General features: G+C 40.2%; 1 protein-coding gene across 1 annotated transcript in view; it reads left to right on the top strand.

Annotated features, from left to right (window-relative positions):
• NLK (nemo like kinase) overlaps window positions 1-13633 on the top strand; it is a 259388-nt gene that overhangs the window by 102704 nt on the left and 143051 nt on the right. The window contains exon 2 of the mRNA XM_089683759.1: window positions 8540-8669. Within this exon, the coding sequence (XP_089539885.1) occupies window positions 8540-8669 (130 nt within the window). The remainder of the gene's footprint in view (window positions 1-8539; window positions 8670-13633) is intronic.

Consider the following 13633-nt stretch of genomic DNA (forward strand, 5'->3'; position numbering starts at 1 on the left):
CAGGGGCTCGCCAAGAGGCTAAGCCAGGTGTCGCTCCAGATTCTGGGGTGGATCCTGACTTTGAAGTCAGGATCTTTCCCTGGACTGGCTGAGTGACGTGAGCAAACAGGCTTCAGCCCACTGTTGGCGGAAACCGGGTCACAGAAGTCAAAAGAGCTTTGGCTGTACTACTTAAACACACACAAGCTCTACATCTAATTGTTCAAATTTTTATAAGGCTTTTGCACTTTGTTTTCAGTGGTTGTTTCAGTAAGTCTCTGGTAGATGGTATTCAGACAAACCATTTACCACTGACGGGGGTGATTTACCGTGATCAGCTTTTATCCCAAAAGGGGGAAAAATTGTTGCTGTAACTACTTGAAAATATTAACTGGAGTTCACACACCAAGACAGGAAATGTGTTACTGGCCAGGTCACCAGGTGAAAATAAAGGCCTAAGGAATAGTTGACTGCAGTATATTAATTTTTTGATTTTGGATTTAATGGCATCCTGTGTTTGTGGATGTCTAGACCTTTTGAACAGGTCTAGTTTGCTATTTGTAACACATGTGTTACATTTTAGTTTGTAATGTTAAAGAATCAGAAACGTGTAAAACAAAAAACAAAAAAAAAAAAACCTGTCTTTATTTTTGACACTGTTTTTGGTGAATGAGTAGGGGTGCAATGTATCCCATAGTCATTCACATGGGTGGGGCTGGATCTGAGGGTCCCTTTGTTAAAGGGGGCTATCAGATTCCACACAGGGTTGTGGGGACAAGGTGCTTTGGAGGAGATGGGGGTGTAGAGGACTCTTGGATAAGGGTCTGTCTGGTATGGATTTGTGAGGGGACCCATTGTCGTGTGGTTCTTTGTTGGGGTTTTTTTTTGATGGGGGGGGGGGGCACACGGTTTTTTGTTTCTTCCTCAATTTTTAATAGCTGTCAATTCTTTTGCTTATGTTCAGCTGTTCCCCACTGATATCTGATGAGTCATCTGTTGAGGATGCTGCAGCACGCTTCTTAACCAGATATTCACTGGTTAAGGACACTGGCAGGTGCCTGCTAAGGGAAAAAACATTGGAAACCAGTACATAGCAGCAGTTTGCAGTGTTTAAGAGCCTTCAGCGTTTTTTCCCATCTTCAAAGGGTTGCCAAAAACACAAGTGTTTTTGTTTGTGTTTTTTTTGTTTTGTTTTTTTTTGGGGGTGGGGGGGCTTCTGCTCCCTAACACTGAAACTTAAATGCTTCTAGACTAAAATAGTGTGGATGAACACATAGGATAACACGATTTTCTTCTTGAGGCAAAGAAAACACTGCTGCTAGAAGCTTTTTGTTTAGGTTAGTGTGCATTTTTTTACTTTTCTGAATGCTGGAAACTGACTGCTAGAAAACGTACGTTAAGTCAGTTTAGCCGCGTTTCTCTACCGCGTTTATGCGCATTTGCATTTTAGAAGAATTTTGAAAAGAGAATGTCAGGAGACCCTCCTGAATGCACTGAAAAATAGTAAAAAAGAAATGGTAAATAACTAGTTCAGACATTTTGTGAGAAATGAAGCAGAGAGAGAGCACTACTTGCTGATGGGTCTTGCAAATGTAGCATAAGTGTCTTGTGAAACATGCTTGGCGCTGTGGGAGGAGCTACATAGTACTGTAATGCCTCCGGAAGCATTCTGGAGTGCACACAACACTCCTTGTGCTTTTTTTTGCTGTGTTTTGATGTGTTCCAGTAAAGTTCTGTGCAGAAATAAAGCAGCACATTCTACCATTCTTTCCTTCATGCGAAACCTGCAACTGACTGCGTTGGTGTACTAAGTCCATTTGAATACATGGAAAAGGCTTTGCGTGCATTTCTGATGATGAAAAAAGGCTCTGGGCAGCATCTGGATATGGAATATTTAAACACTTCTAAACGCAAACGCTTATAAACGCGGTTAACCACGTTTACAAGCATTTTGTGTTTGAAACGCCGGTAAAATCTACTCCTCAATGCAAGTTTGGTGCGTTCAAAAAAAAACAAACTGTAAACTCAACTGCCTGTAAACGACTGTGTGTACATGGACATAGGTAAACATTGGGGAGAGTTCAGGGGCTGCTGAAAAAAATGCTGAACAGGTCCTGAATGTCAGTTTAGCAGCTGCAGTGTACATGAGCCCTAAGACTATCTGCCTATACTGGGGAAAGTAGTAGTAGTATATTTTAGTGTTGGGTGTATAGTGCTGGTCTATACTTACCCAGGGGGATAACATACTTTCATCTGCTGGAGATAAGAACATTTGGAGTGGCACCTGGAGCACTTGATAATTGATAATTCTAAATATGGCTTGAAATCTGATATTTACTACAGACTGCAGTTATTAGCCTTTCCCCCATGTTTGAAGTAAATGAATAGTGAGAATTTTTTCCCTGAACAGAATTAATTTTTTTTAACATACCTTAGTCTGCCCACCAGCAGCAACAGATTGATGAGGAAACACATTTACGGGCAGATTGTGTTCCCCCCTCCACAGTGTTGAAGATCTTCCTTTCTGTAATGCTGTAGGGCTGGCATTTTTTCTGCTTTGTGGAATGTGAATGATTGTAAAATATGTGGCTGCAGACTTGATTCACTGAAGTACTGACATCTGCAGGTGTCTGCATTGTGCAGATCATGGTATAGAAGATGGCTGTTATAGATAATAGTTTGTAATTTGCAACTATCACATGACGTTTCTGTTAACTATTCCTGTCCTTTTCCATATTGCTTGTAAATCATGAGCGGTATAGGCATAGCGCTATCATTGGATTGAACAAAAGATGCTGCTGTTGCTGCTCAAAGGGGACATAAGATCTCACAGGCTTAACCACTTTTCTATTGAGGCAATTTTTTTTTTAATTTTCACACATTAAAATAAGCATTTTTTGGACTAGAAAAATTACTTTATATCCTCAAACAATTATATATGTTCTGAAAGTGGAGGCCCTGTAGAATACAATGGTAGCAGTTGACATTTTTTGTGTTGTGTATGTGTATTTGCACAACTGATTATCAAATGCACATTTTTTAAGAAATTACAATAAATTAAATTTTAGTACAAAATGGGATACCCAGTATTTTGGTTAAATTAAAATGATTCTAAACCGAGGACCCTGCATTCACTATACCTGGTCTCCTACAGTACTCGCAAAATGGAAATGCAATTATATTAGTAAATATAAACTGCAAAATACCTTTTCTCATCAGCAGTTAGAGCAGTTTTGTGCCTTCAGCAGAGCACTGGTTAAAGCTTGTAGGAGTTTTCTTTCTGCTCTAGAAGGATGTGAAACCTCTGACCCTCTGTCTGGACAGTGCTGATTGGCCCTGTGCTGATCACATGCACCCTCCCAAGAAAAAAGTCTATCAATACACACCAAACTGAGCATGTGCATGTAACCACAGGTTGTCTGTATGAGATGGTGATTTCAAGAAGAGGAGGGGCAGAGAAGAAAGGATCAAACAGCCTTTTTACCCAATGCAGAGGATTAACCCCTTAGGTTCCACAGTGAGGAAAACAAGCATGCTTTACTGCATATAAATCCTGTATAATAATAATATACAGACTGATTTTAGTGTTGTGGATTTAGTAACACTTTAACATGTTGTGGTGAGTGAATAGATGCCAGACATGTCAAGATTCAAAATTGTGCACGGCCGTAAAATGAAGAAAAACTAAGCTACCTTTTTTTTTTTTCCCCTGTCCCTAGAATTATTACTGTCACATTGCTTACATACTAACACTGCAGATGACACACATTGTTTGAATTCAGTGTATGCACTGGGTTTGTGTTTAACTTTTTAAAATAATTTTTAATTTTATTGCAATATATTTTTTTAAATACTTTTTTAAAATTGTATTTTCAACTAACTGTATTGTGAACAGGTCCACTATGTGATAGCATTGACAGCTGACAGATCCTCCTTAGGCCCCTTTCACACGAGGCATTCCATATGTCCGTTTTTCATCCGTCTGTTTACAGATGAAAAACGGACACCTATGTATTTCTGTGGACTAGCAGATGTAAACGGGTGATCTGTTTGCATCTGTTAAAAAGAAAAACCCCAAAAAACTGAATGGATGTAAACTGACGGAAAAGGGAGGTAAACAGACATATGGTTCATTTTTGCATTGGTAACGGATGTAAACTGATGAAAAACTGTTGTGAAGTGAGGGTGAAGTGATGAAAAACTGACATGAACTGATCTGTTTTTTTTCTTTGAAAAAACGTGATTGAACTGATGGGAAAAAAATGGAACTCCCGTGTGAAAGGACCCTTTTAGAGACATCGAGAGTCTTTTAGACCTTCAAATTCTCCGCTGTCGCTCACTGCAACTAATCTGGCGCAGCTTGTGCTTGATTATCTGCTTTCCTGGCTACACCAATGGGGGAATGACTGCTAAACTTGGAAGCGTTCCTCCTGTCCAACATGCTAAAGTGGTTAACTGCCATTCTGGGCTCCCTGGAGGAATGGGAGAGTCCAGGAACCACAATGGTGTATGGCATCATCTTGTTACTGTAAAGGCTTTACAACCACCCACATAACTTTTTACAGATAGTTTGCTGGGCAAACAAAAACTCAGCCATGAGCTTGCTTTAAGCACTTGAATACAAGGATGTATATAAACGTACCTTGTAGAAGAGTTAAGTACTGTACATCTAAACCCAAGAACAAAAATGGGATATATTGCAGCATACAGTTCCTTTTTTTTTTCTTCTAGTTTGTACCTATGGTGATTCTGCCAGTAATAAACATATTGTCTTAGGGTTACAACACGCTATACACTATGGAGGGGCAATGTCACTCAAGACACAAAAACACCTCTCCTTGTCCTTCTCTTTATAACACTGGAGGTGGTGTTCTGTAGTCCATAAAGAAGGCTGGGCTGATGATCCTACCACATATCTACATCCCCAATTTCAAGTTTGGAAGCTGTGTAAAATATACATAAAAACAATGCAATGATTTTCAAATCTCACAAACCCATGTTTTGTTCACAATAGAAAATGGAAAACATAACAAATGTTTCAACTGAGAAAATGTACCATTTTTAAGAAAAAAATATTTTGAAATTGTTGGCAGCAACACATTACAGTTGGTAGGAGGACCATGTTTACTACAGTGTAGCATCCCCTCTTCTTTTAACAATACTCTGTAAATGTATGGGATATGAGGATGCCAGGTGCTGGAGTTTTGGGGGAGGAATATTTATCACATTCTTGTCTGAGCACTTGCTGCTCTAAAACCTGTATATATGTTTGAGCATTGATGGTGCCTTTCTATATGTGCTGGCTGCCCTTTCCATACATACTAATTCACCCTCATACCATTAGTTGAAGCCTTTTGAACTGAGCACTGATAACAAGCTGGCAGGTCCCTCAGTGCAGAGGAATCGTTGCCCATGGTGCCCAAAAAGAATGTCAAATTTGTTTCATCTGACCACAGAGCAATTTTTCATTTAGCAACAGACCATTTTAAATGAGCTTTTGCCCAGAGAAGACTGTGGCTTTTCTGGATCATGTTCAGATATGGCTTCCTCTTTAACCACCTCCCGCCCGTCATATAGTCCAATGACGGGCGCAAGGTGGTTCTCTCTTTCTGGGAGGACGTCATATTATGTCCTCTCATTCTCACCGCAAATGCGCTACTCAGGGAGCACGCGGCGATCGAGGGACACAGCGGATCACCGATCTACGGAAAGAGCCTAAGATATCGGCTCGGTCATGTGATCAGCTGTGTCCAATCACAGTTGATCACATGTAAACAGGGAAATGCCGGTTATTGACATTTCTCTCCTCTCGAGCTGTCACGCTGACAGCTCGAGAGGAGAGGCGGTAATCGGCATTCCTCGGAGGGGACATATACACTGATCATCAGGGCACTGATGATCAGTGTGCCCTGATGATCAGTGTGGCTCCAGAAGTGCCAGCTGTCAGTGCTGAACAGTGCCACATCAATGCCACATATCAGTGCCCATCTGAGCCGCCTATCAGTGTGCATCAATGCTGCCTAACAGTGCCAGTCAGTGCCACCTATCAGTGCCATATATCAGTGATGCCTGTCAATGCCCATCAGTGTCACCTACCAGTGCCTCCTCATCAGTGCCTCCTATCAGTGTCCATCAGTGCAGCCTATCAGTGCCCACCATTGCAGCCTCATTAGCGCACATCAGTGAAGGAGAAAAATCACTTATTTACAAAATTTTATAACAAAAACTAAAACGTTTTTTTTTTTCCAAACTTTTCAGTGGTTTTTGGTTTAAGAAAAAATAAAAAGCCCAGAGGTGATTAAATACCACCAAAATAAAGCTCTATCTGTCACAAAAAAATGATAAAAATTTCATATGGGTACAGTGTTGCATGACTGCGCAATTGTCATTCAAAGTGTGACAGTGCTGAAAGCTGGAAATTGGCCTGGGCAGGAAGGGGGTATAAGTGCCCTGTAGGCAAGCAGATAAATGATAGAGCTTTGGTCCTCGTGCACACTGGACGTTTTTACAGCGGCTGTTTTTGGCTTTTGACATTTTTTTTTCTACAGCCAGTAAACCCCCCAGCATGTTATCCTATGTGTCCATGTGCACATAGACTGTACCCAACATTTTTTTTGGCTGGAAATAAACTCCAGGACTAGTGTGTTTCTAGAGGAGTTTTTTAGCTGTGAAAGCGCTCTACTGCGGTAAATCGCGGCAAACAAGCAGTTTTTGACTAAAAAAAATTTATTTTGTGGTTTAAAAACGCAAGCTTGAAAAACGCAGCAAAACTTTGCTAAACGCTAATACAAAAATGCTAAAAAAAAAATGGTGAAACCTTCATGTTTTTAACTTGACTTTACACAGCTAACGTTACCAGCGTTATTAAAACGGCCTATTTGCATGGAGCCTTAACTTGCATTTATTGATGGAATGGCAAACTGTTCACAGACAGTGATATTTTGGAATTATTCCTGCGCCCATGCAGTGATGTCCATCACAGAATCATGCCTGGTTTTAATGCAGTGCTGTCTGAGGACCCAAAGATCTGAGGAATTAATATTGAATTTTGGCCTTCTCTTGTGCACAGATATTTTTCCAGATTCTCTGAACCTTGAACTGTAGATGATATGTTCAGTCTTTGAAATTTTACGTTGAGGAACATATTCTGTAATTGGACAAGTTCTAGATGCAGCTTTTCACAGATCTGTGAACCTCTGCCCATCTTTACTTCTGAAACACACTGACTCTCTAACATGCTCTTTTTATACATATTACGGACCTGTTGTTAGTTAACCTAATTAGTTGCAAAATGTTCTTCTAGCTCTTCCTTACTTCCCCACTTACTTTGCCAGCTTGTTGTTGCCAACTTTTTTGAGACCTGTTGCTGCGATCAATTTCAAAATTACCTTCTATTTTTCTTGAAAATGGTACATTTTCTCAGTTTAAACATTTAATGTTTTCTGTTTTAAAAAAAAAAAAAAAAAAAAAAAAGGGTTTGTGAGATTTGCAAATCATTGCATTCTGTTTTTATGTAGATTTTACACAGCGGCCCAACTTTTTTGGAGTTGTAGTAAGCTCATAATTTACTGTACAATCTGCTGCACTACAATCACATACAAGGTCAACAGATTATTTTTGTTAATGAATAAAATAAAACTCTCTTAAATAGTATAATTTACAGAACAAGTAATACAATTTAAACTATTTTTGTTCAAGTACTTTCAGCAAAGTGAATAGGGATCACAAAGCATGCTTGAAATTGTAGTTGAAGTGAAGTTTTATGACCCAAGATTTATGTTCATACCTGCACAGCATGAATCTGTAGCTTTTCTTGGCATTTTTGCAGTACACATAGTGTATAACCTAAACGTAGTTCTAAAACTATCTGATGATGAAATCATTGCGTGAATCAGACAGATGCACCCAAGCTGATCAGTTCTTCCTCTGAAATTGGGTCAGTTCAGGGCGTCTTTGCAAGTTAAAGGCAAAACCGACAATATATTTTCCTGTGTCGCTAGATGATCATCTTGTGTCTGGTTATCTTTCAGTGTAATATTTTAAAGTTTTGTTTCTAAAGGTTTTTTTTTTGTTTTTTTTTACAGCTTATTCTGTTCTGTGTCACTTTTGAATTCTCCTGTATTGCTGCTATTGCTTAATTTTAAATGTCAAGCCTCATGTGCATTTTGGTCTCTTTTTACAGAATACAGAGTGGTGTGCACAGCTGTACTTTAACATCTGGGCCTGTAAAATCACAACACAAAGATCTAAAGTTCTGAGCAGCCATATTCCTTGTGTTGTATTCAGGTTAATGCAAAATCTGGTACACATACAGTATTGTACAGTGATTTGGAAAGGTCAGCCGTCTTAGAAACATGACCAATAGGATAAGTGTAACTACACTAAGTGGTCACACTCCAGTTTCTGGGGTCTATTACTGACTCATCGTCCAAAATGTTACTTGGTGGTGTTGCTTGGTGTTAAGTATTTTTTTTTTCTTGTTTCTATAATAAGCTACTTAATTTTCCTCAACCATTAGCTTCCAGAATACTTAATTGATTTTATTTTTCCATTTTTATAGGTCAGTAACAGATCCACGGGATGGAAAGCGAGTTGCTCTCAAAAAGATGCCCAACGTCTTCCAGAATCTAGTCTCTTGCAAAAGGGTCTTCCGAGAATTGAAGATGTTGTGTTTTTTTAAGCATGACAATGTAAGTAAAGATGGACACTGTTTTTGGTGGATGCATTGATGGCTATTTAATTTGTTTGATGTCTACAGTTCCAGTCACTGGGACAGGTGTTGCTGTTTTAACAACTTTGCAGTGTAAAGTTCTTCTGCATTCAAAATAGCTGGTGGACACTAACAGCAATGCTGTATAATATGTACCACAGTTATATTGGTGTTTTTGAATCATTCGTAGGCCCCATTCACACCTCTTCCTTGCTGTACGCTGCTGTGCCATTCAGTTTCAGTGGCTGATGCATCTCCGACACACATGCTTTGCAGCGCACCACAGTGAATAATAATGCACGACTATGAGCTGTCAGATTTTTTTTTTTTTTCTTTTTATATATGTTCCGTTTTGGTGCGTTGCCAGTCAAGTCATAATAATGGAATGCCTTAACTCAGTGCATGTTCACGCTCAACTTAAAGTGTTTGTAATATAATTAAAAAAAAAAAAAAAATAACAAACATGACATACTTTCCTGCTGTTCCTGTGCATTCCATTGCACAGAGTGGCTTGGATGCTCCTCTACTTGGATCCCCTGCCGGTGCTCCTGGCTCCTCCTCCTTCTCAGTGTGCCACCATATGAAGCCACACATCTTGGGACTCCCAAGCAGTGCTGCCTGCATCCATGAACAGACTGCACGGTTCAACCCTGCCTCCACTCCCTCATCACAGGATTTGACTGACAGCTGCGGGAGCCAATGGCTCCAGGCATCCAGCTTCCGCTGCCTCAGCAAAGCCTGTGGTAGCAGGGAGAATCGTTAGGCACAGCTCTTGACTGAGTGAGGACTCAGGTTAGTATAATGGAGAACCACTTTAAGCCTGAGTTCACATATATGCTGTGCGGCATATCGCATGTGATTTGCTCAGGAACTGCACTGCATTCCTGTGCAAATCACATGCGATTTGTGTGTGGTGTGATTGGAGCCATACATTATGTATGGCTCTAATCACACTACACCAAAAATGTGCAGGACCCTTTTTTTGTGGGTATTCACACCTATGCGATCCGATTCTGCACATCACACTGCGTTTTGGTGACTGTTTTTGAGGTGTCAACATACACGCACACACCCCCAGCGGTTCGCATAAACTGGGCGCGATTCTGATGTGGTGCGGAATTTGCACAGAAAACACTGCGAATTCCACACCGCATCAGTGTGAAGCAGGGCTAAGTGGTGAAAGTATCTGAATTTTGCCTTTAAATAAGCCTCGTGATATCTTTTTCACTGCAGGACTGGAAGCATCAGTGCTGCATGCAAATGTACTGACAAAGTACATACTGATGGGAGGAGAGAGCAGAGTGATAACATTCAGTCTGCTGCTGCATTTTCACTGTCTTGTGAGCAGGCTTGAATGAGGAAATGACACCGCTGTATATCTTCTACAGTCTATAGAACTGTAACAGAAAAGCATGCACTGCAACTTCTGTAATTTCAGAAATGGGCAGATATACTTTAGCAGGCAAAACTGTGTTACAGACTTGTGCTGCAGTTTGCAGTCAGTCTAATGTGTTAGCTGCTGATTGTGAATTGGGATTCTTTGCTTCAACACTAGAGAGACTCTGTGTGATCAAAATCTGTTCCTTTGAGGTTAATTTTGGCATTGGAGCCAACTGAGTATACTATTTGCCTATGTTGTAACAATAAAGTGAGTGGTGCAGCTTTTACTGATTTTTCTAGCATACATGTGTTGCCTAAACGTTGGTTGGATTTAGCTTTTTTGTAAAGTGTGGGCTTTAAGACAAGTCCCTATAACTGTTGCCAGTTTGTCATTGGTATGTAACATTTGAGAACTGCTAGCCAATTTTGAAGATGGCCATACATGGCTTGAACCTCAGCCAATTCCTGTGAATCTTCCAAAGTTCAAGCTGAGGGAGGCCCTGACTGCACCTCTTGACTACTCAATCTTCAACTGAAAAATGAAGGCGTTGAATGAGGGAAATGTGAGCAGAACAATGACTGCAGCCAATCAGCTGTAGTCAACATTCGAGTATTCTGCCCATCCTGAGTGCTATCTATCGGAATACAGTATCCAGCATTGTGGGATTCATCCATACACCATGTTTTGCATGGATGGGGGGAATCTGTGGTTTTCTATATCTTTTCTGTAGTATCTTATGCTATAATGGGGTATGCTTAAAGGATAAGTTCACCTTTTGAGAAAAAATAATAAATGCACATATTTTTGCAGGGAAAAATAGTCTGGAATCATTGCACATGTGATCAATGGATCAGGAGTGCAATGCTAGACACCTGCAGAAAAGCCCTGCTGCTTTTGGCTCATACCATCATATAGGATGACTGTATACAAGTTGCCGGGCTTGTGAATGAACTGTGAGGCTGCTCGTCAGCGACTCCACGGTCCATTCAGATTTATAAGCCATCAGCTGCAATGGCTGAGGGTAGTTGTAGTTCAGGCATTCAGAGGAAAATATGAATGATGTGACACTGTGGGCGAAGCCCTACACGGCCACATTTTTAAATGGGCATTAAGAGAAGATCTCCCGCTGGCTGTCACAGGGAGGGAGGGGGTGGGGAGGCTGGAACTGCTGGAACATGTAACATGTTCCAAAAGCTGAACTTAACCTTTGATGGTTGCTGCTGTATTTGCAAATATCAGTGTGCTTTCCTTTATGGTTTGATCTGTTGGAACCCTTCTATAAAATAAAAACTTCTGGTTACTGACGCAAGAAATTGTATTGCTGTTTTAGAAAAAATCGTTCAACTAAACTGGACTTTTTAACTTTCATTGGAGTGACAGCAGGGTTCACTTGCTGGGTCTTGAACAGACATTCAGAAGCCTTGTGACACAATAGCGGATTGGATTTTGTCACTAACATAGGTCATTTCTTTATAGATCATAATTCTAGTGTTTACCAGTGGGTATTAAACCCTTCCACACCCCGCCTATATGGAGAAAGTAATTTGTGTGTATTGCTTTTTAAATCATATTTTATCTAGAAAGCCACAAATCTAGTCCTGTCATTTTGACTGTGATTTCAAAACATAGGTGTTGTGGGTTCTTGTATTGTTTTATTAGTATCCTTATTTACATTACATATTGGGCAGCTTATCCTGGGAGGCTGGAAAACACAGTCCCCTCAATGTATTCTGTTGCGCTCATTTTTTATTCATTTGTTTTCAATTCAGCTCAGTCTCCTGATTCTGTTTTCCGATCTACGAGGTTCCCAGGCTTGCAATGTTTCTGTTTGCTTTTTATTATTGACTAGCAGCAGCTGGGCTTTGATTTGCATTAAAACTGTTACATTAACACATTATCCATACATTTATGAGTATGAACTAAAATGCTCTGACTTCACTAGCTTAAATATTGAGGACTTAAAATAGATTGTTATAGTGTGCAATCATACGTCATTGGTGAGAAGCTTTTAAAGGATTAAGAAATGCTAGAGCTGTTTTGTTTTCCACTCTCATGATGTGGCAGCCGTGTTACCACTGTTAAAGCGGACCTCCACTCACAATTTTACACATTTGCACTTGGGGGGGGGGGGGGGGTGTATGGGGTAGCTATCAACTTTTTATTTAGCAGTTATTCTCTTCCATTTTTCTTTTTTTTATTCCTCACCTAGGCGAGGATGACCTAGCCCTCACTCTGCCCCACCCACATTCAGTACTTGTATCTGATGACTTTTATTTTTGAATACCAGGTGAAGTTCCTCTTTAAACTGTAATTTACGCTCTATAGGTATTTTTTTCTAAATCTAAACATTAACGTGTGTGTGTAAGTAAAATTTCTTTACACACAACTTTGCAATCTTACTAGTTAATAGAGAAGCCATTCCCTATTAAAAATGGTTCACATCCTTTATAGATGCTCTAAAAAATTAACAGCATTCTATATTTATTATTCGTGCTTCCAATTCCTTCCTGTGAACTGTTAATGTTCAGAAAACTAGTACACGCTGTATTTATTTATTTTGTCATCTAGTTGTTTTCTTGTTCATTAAAGCTGATTTCTAGGTATAAGGACTAATGTAAGTATGCATATCACACCTGAGCAAATGCTGTGGAAGCTGCAAGTCACTGTAGTAGTGACCCCTACTAACGTGATGTAAATGATATTTTGGTTCCCATGCCAAGCTGCTTCTCTTTTGCATAGTAATCACAGGGAGACACTTTCTCAGCACTGTTGCCATTCACTAATGCTGTGTATTTTCTTTAATACATACAAAGCATTCTCTGATTGGACTAGGTGGAGATAATCACTTCTCCTTGTCCAATTAAAGAATGCCTAAAATTAATTAAAGAATATACAGCGTGTTCCAAAGGTGTAACTAGAGCCTTCAGGGTTCCGGTGCAAGAAACCATGGAGATCCCCCCTAACCCCTGGGCCCTTCCCTTTGAGCAAGTGCAACATTTGCGACCCTAGATTTTTTTATTTTGTTGACCATTTAAAAAACTTTTTACAATATTTTTATTTATTTATTTTTTTTTGGAGCCTTGTTGGGGGGCTTTGGTGAGATATCAGGGGTTGAAACAGACCTCTAATTGTTCACCTTTGAGACAGAGAAAGGTGCTTAAGTTGTGAATGGACAGTGTTAGTGATCGGTATGTATCACTGACTATTCATTCAAACAAGAAAGGGGCTGGTAAATTACACATTTACTGGCCCCTTCCTCACTTTCAATGTCAAGGGTAAGAGGATGCGAGGTCAGCCGGGCAGTGTATAGGAGCCAGTAGGGCAGTGTACAGCAGAGCAGAGGGATAGGATCAGTAGTTTGCAGGGCACTGTACAGAGGCTGATAATTTGCAGGACAGTGTACAGGGGGTTATCAGGGCAGTCTACAGGGTTTAGCAGGGCACAGGACTGACGTGAGCAGGACGGAGAACAAGGGTAATCGGGGCATGAGATAGGGGTCAGTATGGCAGTGTACAGGGGTCAAAAGGGCAGGGTACAAGGGGTTGGCAGAGAAAAGGACAGGG

This window comes from Staurois parvus, unplaced genomic scaffold (genome assembly GCF_062004578.1).
Source record: "Staurois parvus isolate SC_StPar_1 unplaced genomic scaffold, SC_StPar_1.0 ptg000321l, whole genome shotgun sequence".
NCBI classification, from domain to species: domain Eukaryota; kingdom Metazoa; phylum Chordata; class Amphibia; order Anura; family Ranidae; genus Staurois; species Staurois parvus.